Source organism: Odontomachus brunneus, unplaced genomic scaffold (genome assembly GCF_010583005.1).
Source record: "Odontomachus brunneus isolate Ranch 3 - 2012 unplaced genomic scaffold, Obru_v1 Obru_scaffold_177, whole genome shotgun sequence".
Taxonomy (NCBI): domain Eukaryota; kingdom Metazoa; phylum Arthropoda; class Insecta; order Hymenoptera; family Formicidae; genus Odontomachus; species Odontomachus brunneus.
This window is the reverse complement of record NW_022639627.1, coordinates 230,153-252,652: the sequence shown is the minus strand read 5'-3', so window position 1 is coordinate 252,652 and position 22,500 is coordinate 230,153. Positions and strand designations below refer to the sequence as shown.

General features: G+C 42.8%; 2 protein-coding genes across 10 annotated transcripts in view; one reads left to right on the top strand and one right to left on the bottom strand.

The window, feature by feature from the left end:
• Positions 1–6,212, bottom strand: part of LOC116851554 (plasma membrane calcium-transporting ATPase 3) — a 119,301-nt gene extending 113,089 nt beyond the window's left edge. For 5 of the 9 annotated variants that reach the window (XM_032831097.1, XM_032831082.1, XM_032831077.1 and 2 more), the window contains exons 1-2: positions 5,276–6,212; positions 4,281–4,440 (exon numbers count right to left, since the gene is read on the bottom strand). The gene's annotated coding sequence lies outside the window, so the exon portion shown is untranslated. Of the gene's footprint in view, positions 1–4,280; positions 4,729–5,088; positions 5,216–5,275 lie in introns of those variants that run through there. The other 4 variants (XM_032831078.1, XM_032831080.1, XM_032831081.1 and 1 more) reach the window with 4 other exon arrangements.
• Positions 1–22,500, top strand: part of LOC116851533 — a 46,393-nt gene that overhangs the window by 13,533 nt on the left and 10,360 nt on the right. Inside the window, exons 2-20 of the mRNA XM_032831003.1 lie at positions 9,932–10,041; positions 10,125–10,282; positions 10,363–10,614; positions 10,697–10,752; positions 10,834–11,236; positions 11,347–11,713; positions 11,788–11,905; positions 11,994–12,298; positions 12,964–13,167; positions 13,252–13,370; positions 13,739–13,918; positions 14,994–15,267; positions 15,775–15,939; positions 16,957–17,296; positions 20,064–20,108; positions 20,182–20,298; positions 20,530–20,703; positions 20,799–20,927; positions 21,976–22,241. Coding sequence (XP_032686894.1) covers positions 9,932–10,041; positions 10,125–10,282; positions 10,363–10,614; positions 10,697–10,752; positions 10,834–11,236; positions 11,347–11,713; positions 11,788–11,905; positions 11,994–12,298; positions 12,964–13,167; positions 13,252–13,370; positions 13,739–13,918; positions 14,994–15,267; positions 15,775–15,939; positions 16,957–17,296; positions 20,064–20,108; positions 20,182–20,298; positions 20,530–20,703; positions 20,799–20,927; positions 21,976–22,241 — 3,782 coding nt within the window. The remainder of the gene's footprint in view (positions 1–9,931; positions 10,042–10,124; positions 10,283–10,362; positions 10,615–10,696; positions 10,753–10,833; positions 11,237–11,346; positions 11,714–11,787; positions 11,906–11,993; positions 12,299–12,963; positions 13,168–13,251; positions 13,371–13,738; positions 13,919–14,993; positions 15,268–15,774; positions 15,940–16,956; positions 17,297–20,063; positions 20,109–20,181; positions 20,299–20,529; positions 20,704–20,798; positions 20,928–21,975; positions 22,242–22,500) is intronic.

Below are 22,500 nucleotides of genomic sequence, written 5' to 3'. Positions count from 1 at the left end.
CACCTGAATTTGAAGTCTACTCAAACATACATCACACACTTTGTTACACAACAGAATTTGAATATAAATCTAAATTTAAACTGACATTGAAAAACCAGATCGAATTTTCCACTCTCAAGACGTCGTATATATAAAGAGAAGATTATACTTTTTTTTTTCACATAAAGATTCTATTTAATTTTATTATATGTTTTTAGTCCAGCAATAAACCGTAATTAAGGGTTTATCTTGCCAAGGAACATAGTAAATTTCGTTAAAGACGTAGCAGATTTCGCCGGAAACACGGCAAGTGTAGTTTTAGTAGCGCATTTCAATCCCTAAAATATACAAGTGGTACATATGAGAAGACAGAGTGAATTACTGCAGAATCTCGATCTGTCGCTCGGTCACAAAGTGCAAAAGCAGTTTCTACTGTGAAATCCGCTCTCGCCATATATATGAGAAAGCTCTATTCCCGTTCTAACAAGGTTCCGGCAAACGTCGGAAGGTTAACCGCGTGTAATGCGCGCTGTGTACCTCACGCGGCCCCTGCATTATATATTATATGTATATTTAAAAAAGCCTATTAATCGAGCACGAAGACAGCGGGGTGAAGGTAATCGGTTTCCAAACGGAAGAGAAGCGTCCGACGTCGAATAATCGATCAAGCACGGCCCATCCCCCGCCGCTCTCCGTTACTTCCACGAGGCGCGCGTCTGACAGCGACTATCTATTTCTACTTGCAGCGCTACGCTCCTCGGCTTTCTATGCCCCGGGAACGAGATACACGGGGCGTCGCGTCTAACGATTTAGTGCGTCTTCATATTCGCGATTCTACACACCCTATAAACGAGCCGGAGATACTCGACGGCAGTCGTTGTTGTCCCGCCAACGTTATTAACTCTTGATCGATCTCCGTGTGTCTTGGCGTGCGTCCCGGCAAAAATCGTTCTCGCCTCGCATTCTTCTTCTTTTCTCTTTGGCTCTCTCTCTCTCTCACTCTCTCTCCTTCTTTCTTAGATTTGACAACGATTTGACAAAATGTGTACGCCGTGTGAGAGCACACTGTCTAATATTGGGTCTGAACGACAGTCACTTGCCCGTGGAATATCATCTTGCCGGTATTATCTTGCGGAAAATGTGTTTCAGCCACTGAAACATCTTGGTGCGCGTGAGTAAATATTATTTCGTCGCGAGAAGCTTTTATCCCTCTACTTGGTTCCATTCGAGATGGAACGTAATTGTCTACAATACACACACACACACACACACACAGGAAGACTACGATCCAGAATGATATCATAAGGATGAGAAAAGTCGCAGAGCAGATTTGCTGGCCTACGACTATCGAGAGGATTCAAGAGAGAGAGTCCGCGCAAAACCGCGAGAGACTCCCGACGCAACGTCGAGGAATCGCTAGAAAATAATTAGCAAATGCGCGCGGCTCAGCGAATAAACCTTTTCCACTATTCATCGCGATATGCAAATCTCCACTTTTGTCCAGATAATCCGGCATTTCGCGCGGCGCGAGTAGCTTGGGAAACCCTTAAGCCACCTATCTGTAACCGCTGGCATTTTCGCTTTGACTGTCGCCCGCCTCTGCGAGTTTTAATTTTACTTGACGGGACACGCGCCACGCGCACACATACACACACACACACACACACACACACACGCACACACACACATACTCTCCCTTTCAAAGATCCATTTTGCTCAAGAGAAATCATGTCGCGCGCGTCGCAACGACGAGACATTCGATGCCCAAGTTTCATCAGCAGCGAGCGTGCAACAACATTTTGACGCCTCGCGACGGGCGGACAAATAAACGGCCGCTAAATTCCTCCGACACGCTAAATCGCGGCGGCCGACGTGTGAGAGGAGAGATAAAGAGTGCGCGCGCGGTTCAATACCAAATTCCGACCGTCGTCGGGAGCACCGAAATAACTTTGATGACTGTTTCCTATCCAAACGCACTATTTCACCCGGTCGTGCGCTTTCGTCGTCGTCGTCGTCGTCGTCGTCGTCGTCGTCGTCGTCGTCGTCGTCGTCGTCGTCGTCGTCGACGTCGTTGACGCCGTCGCCGTCGTGTGCGCGAGGGTTCGCACGTGCGTAATTATTAGCGACCCTCTATCGATTCGGGCCAGTTTCGTCGTAGCGAGCGAGCGGCTGTCAAAGGTTGGGTATATTTCCTCGCAAGTGAGTCTAGGTCACCCGTATCGGGTCGATACCACGAAAGCGGGACAAAGGCGAGTCTTCGACTGTGCCTCACGCGTATTACAGTCGAGCTGACCAGAAGCAGCCGGTGAGTACATACGTCCGCACCGTCGTTAGCGAGACGAGAGACAAGGCTAGGCTAGGCTAGGCTAGGCTAGGCGAGGCACAGCGAGGCGGCGAAAAGAGACTCTCCCCCGCCTTCTACTGGAAGAAGTGCCTCGCTGGGGGATGATTATCTTTGGCGGTCGCCGCCGGAAGTCAACCAGAGACTCTATAGGCATGCACGCGACGCGAAGTTGTAGAGAAAACGAACGCGCTTGTAAATTAATAATAGTCAGACCGCTCTCTAACGCGCCGCGCTAACGAGAGGTAATCGGCCTGACTATTTCCTCGTGCCGGAGAGAATTCGTGCTTTACCCTCTGATCGGATTGTACTTTCGATCGCCGCAGCGCCGCCATCGCAAGGCCAATGATCGCCGCGAATTTCACGAAACACTTTCGCCGACAAACGTTAAATGTGTAATAACAGTCGGTAGAATAAATCGACCTCGTGCGCGAACACTCTGTGTAAATATCATTCGTGGCAAAGTGTCGGTGTCGTGCACCCGCCGTGCAGGAAATCATAGGGCGAGTAATTGGACCGCGAAATAAGTCGTGTTGTCGCATGTGTACAGCTCCGATCGATTATAGAATCGATTGTAGCGTGACTCTCGCTCTCTCTACTCTTCTCCCTCTTCCTCTCGCGCTCTCGCTCCTTTTTACCCATTGTCAGGTGGACATTCCCGGCGCGTAAAGTGGAGCTTTCGGGGGCGAAGCGTACCAGTAGACTCATTCTGCAAGTTTTAACGACAGTGCCGTTATCGTTATCGTCGCGCAGGTGTAATGTACGGTGGAAAAGCTGCGCGGCGACATCGCAACGATAACGACACTGTTATCGAGAGTGACAAAATAGGTCTGCGGAAGGAAGGGAGACATCCCGCGTCTCTGGGCACAGAAAAATCTCACGGAAATCGCAGTGAGTTCGAGGACTGGCATTTAGCTGGGCAACGACGCTTCGTGCAGAAACTCGCGCGACACATAGCGCGGCCGAAATGTCAGGCTAAATGGGGTCGGCAGGGGATGTGAGAGACCGTGGAAATTTCGCGGTGGATTCGGCATCGCTAGGCATCTCCCATCCTGACACAACCGACCGACCGACCGGTTTACATCCCTAATCGAAACGGTTCCTCGACAATGCGCTTGCCCGATCCCGGGGCACGTCATGTAGGAGTCTCTCTCTCCCCTCTTTCTCCGTCTTCGTCGCTCTCTCAGGGTCTGGCAGGTCTGCTGGCACTCCCGAAATAATGTTCGGAAGAACGGCAGCACGAGTGAGGAACAGCGGGGGGAGGAGGACTAGGCTGATATCCAGAGGAGGAAGATGAGAAAGGAGCGGAACAAGAACCGCCCGGATTGAGCGCGCGTTACATAATTTTCGTTACTCCGCGGAGCGGAGACCGAGGCGAGAGCAGGCTGGTGGGGATGGGAGTGGACGATGGACGACGAGGAGCTACCCCGTAGCGCTTCGTGCAAAGGAAGAGAGAGAGAGAGAGAGAGAGAGAGAGAGAGAGAGAGAAAGAGTAGCGGGAGGGAGAAAGGAAGAGCGAGAGGAAGAGAGAGAGAGAGAACGCGATCGACACGGCCAGGAGGGTACATGCGTGTCGCGTATGTGTGTGCGCGTGGATAGATAAATGGATGGGTGGATAAATGGCACGGGGGTGATAGAGAGCAAAAGAGGGGATAAGGAGAAGAAGAGAGGAAAAAAAGAAATAAGTATAGCTAAATGGAGACTGAGGTGTACAGCAGAAATATACCTAAAGAAAGAGAGAGTGAGAGAGAAAGAGAGAGAGATAGAAAGAGAGGGGGTTGAGAGGGACGAGGGGAAAAGAGGAGAGACGGAGTAGGAGGAAGAGGTGGAGATAGTGGAGGCTCGTGTCCTGGTGGGCGGAATGGCGAATCAATCCCTGATGAGGGACAGGAACGGCGGGGGCGAGGGCGAGAAGGAGAATGGGGGTGGTAGCGGTGTGTGACGACGACATACTACTCACCGTGGTGGACGGTGGCAACAAGATGTCTGCGAGGTGTCTTCTCCTCGGTGGCAAGAGAGAGGAAATCCGATGTCACATACGCCGCTTCATCGGGCCACTGTGTTGCCGCTTAATACCACTCCGCGCGGTGCTCTTCGCCCGCCTTCTTCACCTTCTGCCACTAAAAATAAACTCGCTCGCTCGTCGTGCGCTCCTCTGCTGCCCCCGCGCGCGCTCGCTCGCCCTCTCTTCCTCCCCTTCTTTTTCTCCCGCTCACTCTCTCTCTCTCACACACACATGCACACTCTTTCTCTCTCTCTCTCCCCCTTTCGTTCGCTCGCTCGCTCGCTCGCACTTCACGTCTTGTAACGCGGCCGACACATTTATCCGCGCTTTCGGACACTATCGCGCACCGCGCTCCGCGACCGACCACCAACCGCTCGATTCCCTAGAATCGAGGAGGTGGCACTGTACCGCCGCTCACCGCCGTTTGTCGCCACTGCCGCCGCCACCGTTACCACCACCGCCGCCGCCGCCTCCACCGCCACCGCGCTGGATGATGATGGCGAGGGATGGCGCGCCGATGGCGATTCGATGTACGGAGCCGGAACGTCGAGGGCGGAGGCAGTAAGAAGGGAGCAAAAAGGGTAGAACTAGAGAGAAAAAATGGCACGCGTATCTGACAATAAGAGCGAGAGAGGAAAACTTTGGAAGAGAGAGAGAGAGAGAGAGAGAGAGAGAAAAAGTAATAATGTGCGCGCGAGATGAGGGCGAGGAAGCCGAGAGAAGGATGCACGCACGCACGCGCTTGGTGCTGACGATTATTTACTCGAACTATACGGCGCCGAACCGACCGGTCGACCAATCACCCCAACTCCAATCGACCGACCGACCGACCGCACGAACGAACGAACGAACGAATGAACGAACGTACGTACGCACGCACGCATGCACGCACGCACGGTACGTACGTACGCGCGCAGGTTCCTACTCCAGGGGATGCCACCGAGCCGTACCGAGAGCGCGGGACTGTCGCGGAGCACAATCCCTCGTGGTCCCGTCGATCCTCTCTCCCACCCTACTGGTATCGACTGCGCCGGCGGTGGTGGCGGCAGCGGCGGCGGCGACGGTGACAGCGACGGCGAAGACGCGACGACGATTCTCGGCGCAGCGGGGCAGTCTCTTCCTTTCTTGATGCCTTCTTTCATACAGGCTTTTATCGCGTAGGCATAGCAATGACAGGCACTGCTGCTACCTGGTAGCTCGCGGTAGTGGCGCGAGTTATCGCTGATGGCGACCAGCGAGCCGCGGCGACGGCATCCGCGCATCGACAACGTTGAACGGAAATAGCGACGACGAAGACTAGCACGACGACGATGACGACGACCGCGACCGCGACCGCGACCGCGACGACACACGACGACGAGGATTGTACTCCGGGTTTCGCTGCTGGCCGTTGCTGGCCGCGGTGTGCGCGCGCACTTACGCGTATGTACGTGTACGTGTGTATGTATTACCGCGCGACAGAGACGACGGTCTGTCTCTCTTTCTCTCTCTCTCCTTCCCTCTCTGTCTGTCAGTCACGCGCGTTTGTACGCGTGTGCGTTTGCCGTGCGCGCGTGTCGCGTGTACGAAATGCAGCGCGAAGAGAGAGAGAAACGCGGAGGAAACGCGGCATGCACGGCAGCGCGAACGAAAGACAGGCGGTACCGCGAATGGGAGGGAAAGAGAGAGAAAGAACTGAAAGAAGGGAAGAAGAGAGACGGATGAAAGTGGTCAGGAGGGGAAAAAAAGGAAAAGAAAAAAAGGAGAAGAAGAAAAGAGAGAGAAAGAGAAGAGCAAGAGAATGAGAAACGTGAATAGAAAAGTGCGTGAGACGGGAAGGGACCGGGAGGCCTTGGCCTAGTCCGAGATCAGGTGCGAGTTACTGCAAGACGTTGACAGTACCGCGGCCGCCGTTAGACTATCGTGCCTAAAACGGAGAACCACCACTCGGGGAAATACAACGCGCTCGCTCGCTCGCACGCACGGTTCGGCGCTCTCGGCCGTGCGCGCGCACGCGCGCCGCGTCGCTCAACCTTATGACCCACTACCCTTATCGTGTACACCCCCCGAGCTGGTGCGTTCCGTCGTCTTCTCTACTAAAAGGCTACCGAATCTCGTTCACTTAAGAGAACACTTTAGAATAAACCCACGTTGTGTCGTACAATCGCTTTTATAAATATAGTCCCATCTATAAGTTACTCTTGGGTTTTTTTCCGCAAGATATAGAAAATGCTTTTAACACGATACCCCTGCATGCTATGTAAAAGAAGGAGCGGATAAAATATTAATTTACGCCAAACATCTCGATAAAAGGAACGTTTTTGCATCAGAACGTTCTTGAAACGAGACGCGAAGTCATGTTCTTGTAACCGCCTGCGTTACTCACCAACCCCATTCAAGAACTGCGTCAACATCCCATCAGGCTTGAATGTTCCGTACTCGAATGTCCGTGCCTAAAGTCACACGATGCATGCTTCTGTGCTGATCCACACGCGATCTAGTAACACCAGAGAGAAGCCTGAGGATGCAAACCCATGCAGCGGAATAGCGGAGCGCGGAACGAGAGTGGAACCAATCACGAGCGTCCGCGTTTTTCAGCAGTTTTTAGTGGAATCTACGGAATAGTTTGTCGCAGACTGCGTAATATATGCATACTTCTATCATACAATAGACGTGGGCTTATATAACCTCAAATTAAGAAGAACAAACATCCAGCTGGCCAAGTTTATTAATATTCAGCACAAAATAACCGCTTTGCCATGAATTTAACAATGGATGCGTAATATATATGTACAAATCCGTATTTTTTAGCATTGAAACAAAAGTTCTTAAGTCCCCATGGAGCGGAATAAGCACATCGCGGATTTTGCTCAACCACTCGCGAAATTATTTCATAAAGTTACAACCGCTTTAAAACGTATTTTATAGATTTTAACATTTTCAATCATTAGAATACATTTTCAATATTTAGAATACAAAACACATTTAATTAAATATTTATGTACATAATAATAAAAACGAGTAATGAAACATTAATTTAAAAGTCATTTTAGTTACGTGCTACTCATTCCGCTCCATGGGTACTTAGGGGCGCCGTACACGAATTGACATAACAGTAACGTAAGACGTACCGTAAAAATGGATCAATTACAATCGAATATTCACAAAAATGGCGACCTTACGATTCGACGATACTCAAAGTGATTGGTCAATTCTTACGGTACGTCTTACGTTACTGTTATGTCAATTCGTGTGCGGCGTCCCTTAGGGATCCATGCAACGAAAACTGCGGAACGTTCGTGATTGGTTCCGCTCTTGTTCCGCGCTCCGCTATTCCGCTGCATGGGTTCGCACCTTGATTCAAGGGTCTCTAACGCCTAGCTCTGGCCACAGATGTCTATACTAAATTGCTAACAGGCTATCTAAAAACATATAACGGCTTGCGTCCGATAGAGTTTCCGGTACATGCGAGAAAATGGCCGCTACTGCCACATATTTTCACTACGTTTAGTCATAAAATTCTTTTGTTGAAAATGAGCAGAGTAAATAACGTCCAATACCATTTATTCTTTTGTTACGACATTTTTTGATGCAATAAGATGCTGGCATTTTTGGTTTTACAACAGTAATTTAATGGCCACGCTGACTCACATTGTACGTTGTAAGTACTGACACAAGTGACACGTCACATACACAGCGTCACACACACACACTGAAATATATACTACCTGGAACGCGCGCTACCTCTTGAGTATAGCGGGATGAGAGAGAGCATGCTTGTAGGTCTAAACAACGCTCTGTCTTTGTCTAGTACAGTCTGAACCAAAAGCTAAATCGGCTGATTTCTAAACATAAGCTGAATCTCCGAATTAGAAACCATTTTTGCTTTGTTTTTCTTAATAATAAGTTGATAAATAAATACTAATAAATGAAAAAAAAAATATATATTTTTTATATCTTAAACTTTCATTCATAAACTTAAGTTATTGCCATTCAGTGTGATCACTGCTTTTCATATTATCTCTTTCATATTATCTTTTCATATTAACTTTTAACTTGGATTGTATCACATTCTTCCCACTCTCGATTATACTATGAACCAGACAAGGATAAGAGAGAAAACAAGGAACCTCTCTCTCTCATTCCGCACGTCTCAAGAGACAGCGCGTGTTCCAGGTAGTATATATTTAGTGCACACACAGGATCGCCGTCATTTTCTCGCATACAACCGGAAACCTCATGTGACGCAAGTTCGAAGTCTCAGTTAACAATCTAGTTTAGTATCTTAGAGCATATATATATGAAGGGGGAATTGCGTATGCCTCCTGTAGACCAAAAGTGGGTGCGTTCAGAAGACACAACTGTTGCACAACAGTTGAGTAATTACTCAACGTAATTGGTCTAAAGTTAGGGATCTAACAGTAAGGACCAATAATTACTGACCGCTCACTGATCAGCTATGTTTTCTAAACGTAGCCATTGTATCCAAGATCTGTGCGAGAGAGAAAGATATACATTCCTATTCTTCCTCTGTGGGCATGCGCCAATATGCGTCAGTTGTTGCTGGACTACAAAATTATTGGTTTTAATATTTTTTTACTTAAATTCTATCAACTTTACCGAAAAATAGTAAGAGATAAAAATTGTTTATTTTCTTCTCATAGAACTCGGAGAATTTTTTCAGAATTTTATATTAACTTTTTAGTACTGCATTTTTTTGCGTTTTCTTGAATTTTCTTGAAGTACTAGAAAGTTAATACAAAATTCTGAAAAAACTCTCAGAGCTCTATAAGAAGAAAATAACATCTCCTGTCAACTCTATAACCTAACTTAACCTAACCTAACCTAACTTCAACGCATGCGCACAGAGGACAAATAAAACGTATAGTTTTCTTTCTCGCACACATTTTGGATACACTTTCGTGTCAGCATTCCCTCTCCATATATATATATATATATATATATATATATATACATATATATATATATATATATATGCTCTAAGTTTAGTATAGACATAGATTATTCTTATAATTCGACTATGATTGGTCAATTTTGTATGGTTCCGGCATAAATTAACGGATTACGGCCATCATAAATCAGTCTTAAGGGCCCAGATGTATAGTTGAAGCTTCATGTTCGCGCACATAGAGGCGCTTCAAAACGAAGTAACCGCCAAATCATGAGCATTACGTCCGCGTAGCATTGTGATCTATGGCGCGGATAAAGCACAGGCACCGTTGTTAGGTTAAAGAATTGTTTTGCAAAACAGTACATGTGGAACGACAATGTTTTAAATAGGCGGGAAACTCTTGAAAAGGTAAAACGTATTAAATAGAATGCAGAATGTTGGTATTATTATTTTTATCCTCTTTTTCGTGATCAACATGTGTTTCAACATTGAAGCGTGCGTCTCGAGATATCATGTTAATAATGAGATAAAACATTATCACTAAAACGTCATAAAATTCTACTTTGTTCGTATTATTTCCACGGAATACTCACTTGCCTTCGCAACAAGTATTTCGTCAATGAATATTCTTTTTCACGAACTGATTGTATCTTCGTTCTTATGGCGTTAATGTAAATAGTGTTTTTCTAATTCCTGACCATGTTTTCTTGTGCAGATTATCGTCACGCTCATCAGACAGTAAAGATGGTTACCATAGAAGATATTAGTTTGGAGCTTACAAAGCCAGCAAAACACCTGGCGGATTGGACCTATCCTTTTTCAGAAGTATACTCATGAAGTGTCAATATTTTAGATAGTATAACAGTAAAGTGTCTTACATGATAAAATAATATTTTATATTATTGCAGGCTCTGCAAGCATATTATTCCTTATTCAATGATACATCCAATAAGGGTTTCAGCAACGCTGGACTTGTTTTGCAAAATTCTACAGCTGTGTACGTGCACAGGCTCAATTATCTCTGGGATAAAACTGCAGTGATTAGAGACATTGTTATTGATTACAAGTAAGCATTTCATTGCAGTACTTTAAAGTAAGCAATTGAACAATCAATATTGTTGAATTATTCCTGCCTCACTGTCTTAGAAAAGAAGATGAAAAAAGTAAATTAGGTAAGAAAAAGGATAGAAATCTTGATATAAGTTTTGAAAACTTTGGGGTAATTAATTTTGCTGACGTAATCGACAAAAATATTGACATTAAGAAGGATGTTATGCAGGAAAGTGTTAAGTCGAAAACACGTTGCTTTACACAGTTGGAGAAAGGTATTGGGCAGAGCATTCCCATTAATATTTACGATGTCAATGGAGAAATCATTGGGAAGAAGTATGATTTTCGGTAAATATAACATTTTATTTATCAAGAATGCACATAAATATTATTGCACTAAGCCAAGTGATTGCATGTCATTGTTTCACAGGTGCAATCAGAATATGAGTACAAATGGCATGCTGATCGACGAATTTGCTCCAGAAGGTACGCAATCGGTTACGAGAGAAGTTCAGTCTGAATATGGTGTATTCGTGAATGTTTCATGAGAGTTGTCTTGGTTCACAGACTTTGATTCCAGCATTGATGACTCCGTGCGAGAGAATTCCACAAGCACTGCTCACGACAGTAGCGACAAAAATCTAAGTACCGACGAGGAGTCCGAGAAAAACGATCATGACTCGCTGGAAGAGGCCTCCGATTTAATCGAGTCTCTGGACTCGAGCCAAAATTTATCTAGCAGCAATGATAGCATCGCTGATACGACGCACGGTTCTACGACCGATAATCAGCTTGACCGGAGTTCCAGCGATAGTGCAAACGAATCCCAGTGTACGTCACACAGTGATACGAATTTGCCGAGCAATACCGTTGATAGCATTGTGTTATCGAACAATAATATCGAGAAAAATGTGCACGATGAGAACGATCAGTTGGATAATACAGCCGAGTCGAAAAACTCGCAGGAAAGGTGTTTTTCATCTTTGCTATTTGCAACATCGGCCTCATTTAACGCTATAAGTCCGTTACATGAGAGTCGATTGCGACGAGATGCGTGTTACAGAACGATTGTTATTTCAGAATCCCGTCGATAGACAACGCGACGTCGTTGGAGGACGTGAACAGAGACGCGGAATTGTCCAAAAGTCACACACAAAGTCCAAAAGTCTCACATGCTACATGCATGTTCCAAGCAGACTCGAATGCCTGCTTAACGTACATACAGCAGCACAATCCTCTAGAATACGTTCATGTGACGAAAGTGGAGCCAGACCTTTTAGGATTCCGGTCGAATGAATTATCCAATACGCATGAGAGCGCAACGTTGAGCTTCTCTGAGAACGAGGAGATGGTCGAACTTTATAGCTCTCCCGCGGCCGATTTTATGTTCAATTCGTCGAACAGTACACGTAAAAGCCAATCACGCCGAAAACGTACACCAAGGACTGTATGTAACACAGAAATTACGACTTCGTTGTGTTCTCGCCTGCTAATATTTCAAAGCCATTTATTTATTTGCAGCCTAAGGAAGGTCGAATTGTCAAGAAGCTCTTTGGGAAAAGGCGCACGGTGAAGAATGAATTGCAAAAAAAGAATCTGGAGCGTATCTTGATGAGACTAGTGTCCTCGGAGAGGACAGGTATATAAATTCATCGTGCTCCATCTTTAAATAATAATTCGATGCAGATCCGCTGACGCTCGTACCAAACGACGTATCTATCTTCCAGACAGATCGAGCATGTTCCAGCAAAACCTGAAAGCCTGTATGAAGTACATACAGAAGTATGATCCCCTACGATACGATGATATGACGGACGCGGCGTCCAACTTTTTAGGATTCCGATTGCGTGTTGTCGAAGCGTGTGATTCGATGCACGATGATGCGAGAGGTGACATGACGATGACCTCGACCGATCTCGACGACGATACGCTTAGACCTGATTATAGCCCCATCACTGTCCCATTTAGTTCTGAGCAGCACGAAAATTCCTGCGACTCTTGGTTTCAATCAGACACGCCCGATCTCTTGCCGGTAAGCGCCCAAACTAGTGCTGTCAACTTCAACTAGTCGGGTAGCCGGTCTTTCGGGTATTACTCAAATGTATTAACTATGAGAAAAGGCAGCTTTATTTTGCGTTCGTGCATTATGAGCGACTTGTGACAAAAATTAATACATAAAAATAAATACATAAAATAATTTGACATTTTCAAGGACTATATTCTGTACACGTGTACTAACTACTATCGGCTCGTGTTGTTACGCAGTTACTTTATGATGTGATTATATCTATGCGACGACACAAACCGAGTCGACAATTGTCGGTAAATGTGTATGGAATAGCCTCTTAACTGATTCTGTAACTTTTAATGACAGCGTCATTATCATTATGTGTCGTTGCGTAAGCGTAATACATAATAGAAAATTATACTGATGATATTAAAAAGTTACAGAATCGGCTTACAGTCATTGGTTTTTTTAACAATAACATAACGAACGAATGCATACTCGCAACTTTTAATTATCTGGTTGCTTAGATGATACTTGCAAGTATGTGAGTATCCGAGTGAGTAATACAGGTGTAGAAATAGCCGAGTTGTACTGGCAGCAATAGTCCAGACTATTGATGCGCAACGGAACGGAACGGAGAAAAATCAGTAAAGTCTGCAAAAACCTAACGGAGCAATCCGCGCTTTCAGAAAAGTATCGAGAAATGGCACGAATTTCTGCAACCCAAGTTGCGCGCGGCCGAGCGGAGGTCAAAGTTTTCTATTCGCCAATACAGATCGCGAGTGGTAGAGTGTCTGCAAGCGAACTCTCAGTGTCAGATGAATTTCGACGATATTATACCAGTGGAGGAGGCCAGCGAGGTAGCGAGGTACTTTTTGGCGTCACTGGACCTGGTGAGACGTGATTCATTAAAACGAACGTAATTGCCGCGTCCCCGATTATTCCGCTTTCCGATTTGAACATGTCGTTGTTTGCAGGCTTCGCGACAGAAAGTGAACCTGATCAGGAATATGGATCTCGAACACAGTATACAGATTGCCTTATACGAAAAAGATGCGCAATATTCCCACAACGATCAAGCGGACTCGCACGATTAGCGGACAAACGTTTTTTATTTTTAAAACCTCTGTACATATGTAATATATCGAGTTTATCGGGAACAAAAGAGTCTATTTTACATACTGTGATAATATATTATAATGTAAGACATACAATGCAATTTTGTTTAACAAAGACCATTCGTTCGTTAAATGTTTCTTTCTCACACAGCGCATTCCTGTGCGTCTTCCGTTTCCGCGACGGTTTGAAAACGAAAATCGACTGTAACGTTCCGATTCAACGTCGAGCCGTACTTCAGCACCGCGGGCGAGCAGTAACGAGGCGTTGTTACAGAGTGAAGAGCTGTTACAGCGCGCGAGATTGATTTTTCTTTTTTAATTGAGACTGGAACGCGTCCCATTAACACCCGGTATTCGTCGTAGTCGTCGTTGTCGGCCGTAGTATACATTGGAACAGTGGCGGCGAAACAAAACGAGACGCGGATACAGCAGCGTGCATTCACAAACGCCGAGACTGCGCCGCGCTCGCGCGCACATCACACCACACCAACGCCGTCGCCGTCGCCGCCATCACGAGCACACACACGTGCGTATGACAATTGGCTGTGTGTAACACAGAAATGCTCACGCATGCGTCCCGTAGGCGAGCCGACGGCACCCGGCTCTCGCAGTTTATATTAGTTTACATTAGGACAGGCACCGCAAACCACAGGTCCCTATAAATTGTGTTATCGTTAACGCGCTCGCGATTGCTCGCGCATCGGAATAAATCGCGCGCGTCTAGCGCGTCGCGTTACACGTGAAGTTACATTTTCGCAGCCGCTTGCTTGCGACGGCTCGATCGTGAGTTTCCCTTCTTCAGCGATGACGAGTGCTCCGGGAACATAGTTTGTGTTTGAAAAAAAAAAAAGAAAGAAAGAAGCAATCTGAAAATTACGATGTAATATCACGACGATCGGCGGCGGAACGAGCGGCGAGAGAACGGAGAAAGAGGGCGGCTGGAAACTCAAAGTGCGCGGACGTTACAGAAGTTTAATATAGAGAGTCAATTCGAGTTGATGGTAAGCAATCAGACAGCACGGATCTATGCTCTCTGCTCTCCCCCGATCTCCCGCGCGGCGCGGCAGAGATATTCAATTGAAATAGTTACGTTCCGTCGCCGCACACGTCTTACCCGCTAACATATCGTTGAGTGTTATCGTTTACGTATCCGTCGGACGTGCCAATTGTTTTCTATCGATGCCCGGACAATTGTTACCGATTATAATATATTGGACAAGCCACGCGAGCGATCTGTACGATCGAAGTCTGGTCACGTATCGTATGGAACTCGGTTCCTACCGGAATGATTTCGTTTTCCTCAGAAAAGATACGACAAAAGTCTGGGTGAATAACGGGATAATTCTCTCTGATCGGAATCTATTCCAAAGAATCCCATAATCGCGCTCTGAAGTTTTAAAAACGTGAGCACTTTCCGTGTCGCGCACTTTTAAACGGAAAATTGATACTTGGGTCGCGCGTTTCCTCAATCCTCACTTGTCTCCTCTCTTCCCGGTTTTCTTTTTATATTACATTTTTCTTTTATTTATTTATTTTTTTTTTTAGTTAGGGAACGTAATTTAAATATAAAACGACTGTGTTAGACGTGACTTTTTGCGCAGGGATAAAATACATGGCGACATGAACAGCAAGAGTGCATTATTAGTGCAGCGTTGGATGCTCCAACCGCGCGTGCTGCTCGTTCTCATTTTGCTGCAATTTATCATTCAGTTTTTCACGTCCGTCTATCTGTATAAGTACATCACGAACGTGGAAAGCGATCTGCGCCTGGTAAAAAGCCAATACCCGTTCGAGAGCGCGGCGATCCCGCGACGAAAACGCAGCAGCGCATTGCCAATAGCCGAGGATAACGCTGTTTCCGATTTATCCAGCAGGGTATGTAAACATGTACTATAAACATGGGGAGGCGACTCGAAGTAGTCGATCGACTCTAAGTATCCAGCTCCAGAAAATCGACTAAAAAAAGACCGCCAGAAATAGATTTAGAATTTCGTGGAATCGAGGCAAGACCATTTGCTCTGCGCACAATCGAAATTCTATTCTTCGGGATGAAGGTCGGGAACCGCTCGAGAAACTTATAATATCTTTTATATTTTTTCGCGAGGAGAGGGGGATGAAAGGAGAAGCCGAGGGGCGTCGCACGTCAGAGAGAGAGAGAGAGAGAGAGAGAAAGAGAATAAAATTTTACATAAGAAAAAATAGAAATATTAAGATATTAAGGAATGACTTCAATTTTATGGTTGAGGAAAAATTAATTCCTCGATACCTTGAGGTTTCTTCTAATGCCGAAGACTTAGTCTCCCAAGACTTTTGATCCCCTAAATCTCTTAATGTTGCCGTTGATGCTAATCTCGCGAAATTGCATCGGCCGCTCGGCTGCAGATTCAAGAAGATAAGGAGATGCAGGGCACAAAGAAGATGACAGCATCCCCTATCATGATATCCGGTTCTGCGTCTTCGCAGAAGACGCCTTCGCAGAAGACGCCTTCGCCCACGGTGACCGGAGGTCAAGACTGGGTCTGGTTGAACGCCGACACACGTATACAAGTGAGGTCCCTCTCTGCGAGTTCCCTCCGCGATCGTTATTATTATATCCGTGATACGTCTTTCTTAGCATTCTCCTCGAATTTATCGAGTTTGATGTCAAAGTTCTTCGATGAGCTCCTGTGTAGGATGTCGCCTGCATGGGACATCTCGTGTATACGCGCGTACACAACTATTTTAAAGTACATACTTTCTAAAGTACGTATTATCTAAAGTATGTACTAAGATAGGTATTAAAAATACTTTTGAAACACCACTTTTGTTGAAGTTGTGTAACGATGAAATGAAGAAAAATTTGCTCATCCCTATTATTCAGAAATGCAATTTAGATGCAAAATGAGAAGGAAGAGGGACAAGAGAAGATTAATAATATAAGTTAAAAGTAATTTAACATGTTTGCTACCACATTTCGTTGGAAAAATTATCTCTATAAACCACCCTGTATTTTTTTATTTTTTATAATAATGTACTAAGTAGGCTCTAATTATTAATTAGGTACTAATTAGTCTTTTTATACAGGGCGTTTGATGATAAGTGTCAACACAACAATAGATTCAACACAACATTCCTCTATCATTTTCCGTAAAATTTTTGAGTTATTAATTAAAGAAGATTGTAGATTAATTAAAGAGGTCGATAGAGTATAAAATAGTGTATAATAGTGTTTCCATTTGTTTACGTGAGCATAGAAAGAAAAATTATCGCTGTCACATGTATGTGACGTTAATCCCTTGTGAGAGATTAGGTGCATCACACATGTGTGACGCTGATGGCGAACGTGTTAAACAGTGAATTACTGTTAAACAGTAATTTGAAGTCACATGATCCTCTGAATAATGTAAACAGTTCTATAAATAATTCATCCATAATTCGAGCGGCTTTCGAGTTTTAGTCTATTCACAGTTCAGCTACAATAAAGCTACATTGGATTAGAATCCTCTGCCGAGCAAATGTTCGGGAGTACTCGAAAGTGAACATATTCATCTTCAAAACATTTCATCTACCTGCGCTGCATTTCAGTTCGACGCGATCGAGAACTTCTGCCGATCGTCCTCCAAGTATTGCCCGCCGGGGCTTCCTGGAGCACCCGGAAATCCAGGCCCGCCCGGCGAGCCGGGATTACCAGGGGCTCAAGGAATGATGGGACCAAAGGGCCCGCAGGGCCCACCTGGACATCTAGGTGTGAGAGGGCCGAAGGGCGACATCGGTCCACCAGGCTTCGACGGAAGGGACGGTATACCGGGTGAGCCCGGTTTAGATGGTATACCTGGCAGAAGCGGTCTGGACGGTACACCTGGTACTAACGGCAAACCTGGAATCAACGGAGCGCCCGGACTGCCTGGAAGAAACGGAACGGACGGTACTTTTACAAACAAGATCTCAGTTTGCTTGAAATTTAACCCATTAAGGCCCAAGAGAAAACCGCTAAGGATAGGCTCTCAAAAACCATCTAAATTAGGCCAAAACATCGGAATTTGTTAAAAAGTGAAAAAAAATTTGTGTTGGATTTCAAAATTCAAGATGGCGGACCAATATGTCGGCCCGAAAATTTGAAATTTTGACCTATTTGAGTGAAAATTCGTACAGGGGGGGTTTGGGGTTCGCAGAGTATGAGTATGCACTTATTTTTTCAAAATTCGTAATGGCGGATCCAATATAGCCACCCAAAAATGCGAAAATTTGACATAGTTTTGTTATTTGGCAAAAAATCCAACCAAATTATAAGCTTTCGAAGATATTTGTTTTGGGGCAAAACATCATACTTTAGCAGACTGTAGAAGAAAAATGGTTTTTTGACTTTCAAAATCAATATGGCGGCCAAAAATTTTTAATTTTCATTTATTTCAATGAAAGTACGTTTTGAAAAATTTTGAAAAAATAAGTGCATATTCATACTCAGCGAACCCAAAACCCCGCCTATACGCCCAAACAGCACACGATATCCCATGGACGTTCTGTGGATGTCCTTAGGACATTGGGACATCCTCAGGACATCCTGAGGACATCCCGAAGAGATTTGTGCTGTCTGGGCGAATTTTCACTCAAATAAGTCAAAATTTCAAATTTTCGGACTAACATATTGGTCCGCCATTTTGAATTTTGAAATCCAACACAAATTTTTTTTTCACTTTTTAACAAATTTTAACCCTAATTTAGATGGTTTTTGAAAGCCTATTCTTAGCGGTTTTCTCTTGGGTCTTAATGGGTTAAAAGAGGCCAAATAAAAATTTGAAGTCGAAAAATGATATTATGATATTATGATATATAATATAATGATATATCTGTGTTCTGCTTTCCTCCACTTCCTGCGCTTACATCCTTCTTGTAGAAGCTTCGATTACAACACACATTCGCTGAGCAATGTAACATATATACGGAGAAAAACGATTCCATTAGTGTAATTGAATTTTCTGTTGCCTGGTAACAGATGATAAACTCGGCTGTAGGAACAGAAAGATTAATGCAACCGAAAACATTTGTCTGAACTTTCGATTATATTAAAATAAAAATACCAATATTCAGACATGTAGACATCCTAGACATCCTAAACATTCATATTATTTTGATATTTAATATTTATTAATATGAACATTTGAATTTTCAGCATAAAAGAATACATATACATTCTATATACATTCTATTCTGAAATTTAAATATTCGTATTCAAAGGACAAAACAATAAGAATGTCCAGAGTTAGGTAAAAAGTTATGTAAACCCTAAACATGGGTAAATTTTACTCATAAAATTAAGGTAAATTTAAATAAAATAAATTCTTCACATTTTCATTTACTCATAACTTCTGGAAAAATGATCAAAATTCAATTCTTTTTTAAATGAATATAAAAATATCAAGGAATATGAATCTATTAATATATTTGCAGTTTAATAAAGTTGAATAAAATTATAAATGAAAATATTAATATCTTTGCTATTAATATCTTTCAATAAAGTTCAATAAAATTCAATAAAGTTCAATAAATTTGAACAAAATTATAAATAAGAATTATAATGAAAAAATAAAATATATATTTTTAAGAATAGTAACGTTTAAAAAGTTGATCTAGATAAATTTTATCTATATGTTTAGAGTTCTTAAAATTTTATTGCATTAACTGAGAACAATCACGGAGAAACTTCCTGTTTCATAGAAATCTTTCTGTTCCTACAAGTTTTTCATTTGGTCTCCATTCTTACCAGGCAACGGAAAATTTAATTACATTAATTGAATTGTTACATTACTTAGCGAATATGTGTTGTAATCGAAGCTTCTACAAGAAGGATGTAAACGTCGGAAGTGGAGGAAAACAAAAAATATTATATAACAGACAGGTTCACTGCGCGCTGTATATATTTGTTCGAGTTAAATTTGCCTTTAATCTTTTTTTACTCACGTAATCTATTTAATATATGTATAAAAAGAATCGTGCTTTGTGATCTGTGAGGATGATTTTTAAATAATGGTAATGAAATATATTAAAAATGTTTCCCGTATAAAAACTTCTTAACAAGAGTTAAAGTGCTCGCACACGATAACGTTTATGGTTTCGGGAAAAAATTTAATTAATTAATTTTGTACTTTATCAACTTAGGAGATCGATATATGTCAAGGACGGTTAAACAGGAAACAAGGAATCCATAAAATATCCGAAAAATGTATAAAGAATTTGTTCGATTTGCATCTCTCTCTCGACAATGTAAGCGTGAAATAAGAAACCAAGTTTGGTTTATACACGGAAAAAATTTCGGTTCGGATAACTGAATGGGGACCAGACAAAAAACCGCTAACGAGAAATAATATCTTTGTTACTATGATCGAAAACATTCGTCTGAAAATTCAACTCGATATTAAAACTCGGCTGAGATAACTGAGGGCAATTGACTGAGTAAAAACCTCCAGGAATTTTACTGTTCCTACAATCGAATTTTTCATTTGGTCCTCAAGTAACAGAAAATTTAGTTGCACTGATAAAGTTGTGTTTTTCCGTATAGGATTACGAATTAAGAACTTTGCAATTTAAAAATTGCGACTTTTTTTCAGTTTTGATATATATTCTTGCAACGCAAACATGAATTTTGTTAGTTTGCGAGACACAGGCTATTTTGCATTGATTTCATATTTAATTAGGAAGATCCGGTCAAATGGGGCCGCAAGGACCACCAGGACAACGAGGTGAGCGCAGACACGATATTCTCACTTGCTATCTTTACATCCACACGTCAAACGAATATTTGGTACATTTCAGGAGACGAAGGTCCACAAGGTCGCGAAGGGCCACCGGGGAGAAACGGCACGCCAGGTATACAAGCTTATGGGAACGTGAACAATATGGATGAGATATTAATCCCGCCATCCATACTGAGTAAGGACTATTGATTTAACCCAAACTGAGCCCCCTCTCCTTCACATAGCACGCGCTCAAACATTTTCAATACCGAAACTATAAACAATACTACAAACAAAAGTCCTTGATCGATTCGACTCTCGCGTCCAGTCTGTATTCTTTGTGTAAGGAATTTCCATGAGAGGAAAAAACGGTATTACTCAAATCTACAAAGCGAAAATTTTCAATATGTTTCTTTGTTTCTGTGAGGAAGCTATGTCGGAAAATGGGGCGTTTCAGGAATTACACCGAACGGGAGTGATGTGATTTCCGTGCAAGAAGGCACCAACATACGGCTGAGGTGTGACACGAGTGGAAAACCGCAGCCTGTCGTGCAGTGGACGAAAACAGACGGATCCGCCATATCAATGGGTGCCTGGCACGGTATAGTTATTTCCCTTTTTTTAATTCGCGATGAAAAAAGTAGCAGACGACGATACCAATAACTCTGTTGGTGTTGCAAACCATACGGATTTTAGTGAGCTCCATACCGAGCCACACGTTCAATATCAGCGTAGTGAACCGGAATCATATGGGCGAGTATGCGTGCAACGCCGACAACGGGGTACCACCAGCCAGGTCCAAGAAGATCATGCTCCAAGTCAAATGTAAGTGTATTTCAATGTCATTGAGAGACCCGCCCCGCTTCTGAGAAAATTAAAGTACCTACACACTTATTTTAATATTCTGAAGCCTATATCAAACTCTCTTGTTTCTATTTAAGCTACTAGTTTTGCCAAGAGATTCTCTGTAGAAACTATAAGACATTCTTAAAGGCGTTATATAGAATGTCAATTTTTAGTGTATTACATATATATGTCAATTTCTAGTGTATTACATATATATCGACCCTTCAGAGAAAATATATCCTTCGGAACATCCTTCAGATATTAAAAAGTTCAGGTCCAAAGTAGGACTTAAATTTCAATTCGGGTAATTTGCAATTTCGCGGCGCATGTAGTTTTTAACGATTCTGTTCATTATTTATATTATTATTTATATATTATTACTATTATACTTATATATATATATAATATGTAATATATATATAATGTATATATGTAATATGTAATATATATATGTATATATATATATATATATATATAATGTAGTATATATATATATATATACACATATATACATGTGTGTGTGTGTGTGTGTGTGTACTACATTATATATATTACATATTATATATATAAGTATAATAGTATAATATCTGAAGGATATATTTTCTCTGAAGGGTATATATATATATATATATATATATATATATATATATATATTACATTTCATAATTTTATATTACGAAGTAATATCTTTGTTCTTCCGTTCTTTTGTTTTGACTTCCCATGTCAATCAACTTCGACGTGCTGCGCACATACAGGAGAATGCGTCTTATCACGGGAGAACTTTTTAGAGAATTCTATATAACACAAGATAACAATATTCTTCAGATCAAGTAACTCATGATGCACTTGTAGTACGATCCTGAAAATATTTTTCTCGGGTAAATCTTTTGGTGCGCGCCACACGTCGGGCCTGACGGAGATGAGCGTTTCGCGGATTCCGATGTTATTAAATTCATACCGAAAGAACTAATTCGAGCCGGGTCGAAATGTCGGATGTAGGTGAAATTGATAATCGATTGCGTTCCAGTTTCGCCGTTTATTCGCATACGCAACCAAGTAATTATCGTACGAAACCAAAACCCGGCGATGTTAGAATGCGAGGTGGAAGCCTTTCCCGAGCCGTCCGTTCACTGGGAGCGCGGTGACGGTCGCCGTTTGAAGCCATCGGAGAGGTATAGGATAGATATTTACGACAAGCGCGACATATACAAGGTAATTTACGAGAACCTTCTTATCGAATCTACGCCATTTTGCTACGATTTCTTAACTATTTTTTTTTACGAAAATATCCTTTTATATATATAAAATTATTATAACTATTGTAAGAAATTATTTAGCTATTGTAAAAGCAAGTGCAACTGGTTCGTTGAATAATTTCAATGATTATTGTTGTTCATTGCTGAACAAAGAAAGCTTCAATAATTTCGATTGTTATTAATTGCTCGTTGGACAAAGAAAGCTTCAGTAATTTCGTTTGTTATTGATGTTCATTGGACGAAAAAGCTTCAATGACTTCAGTGAATATTGACTGTTCGTCAATATTCAAATAAAG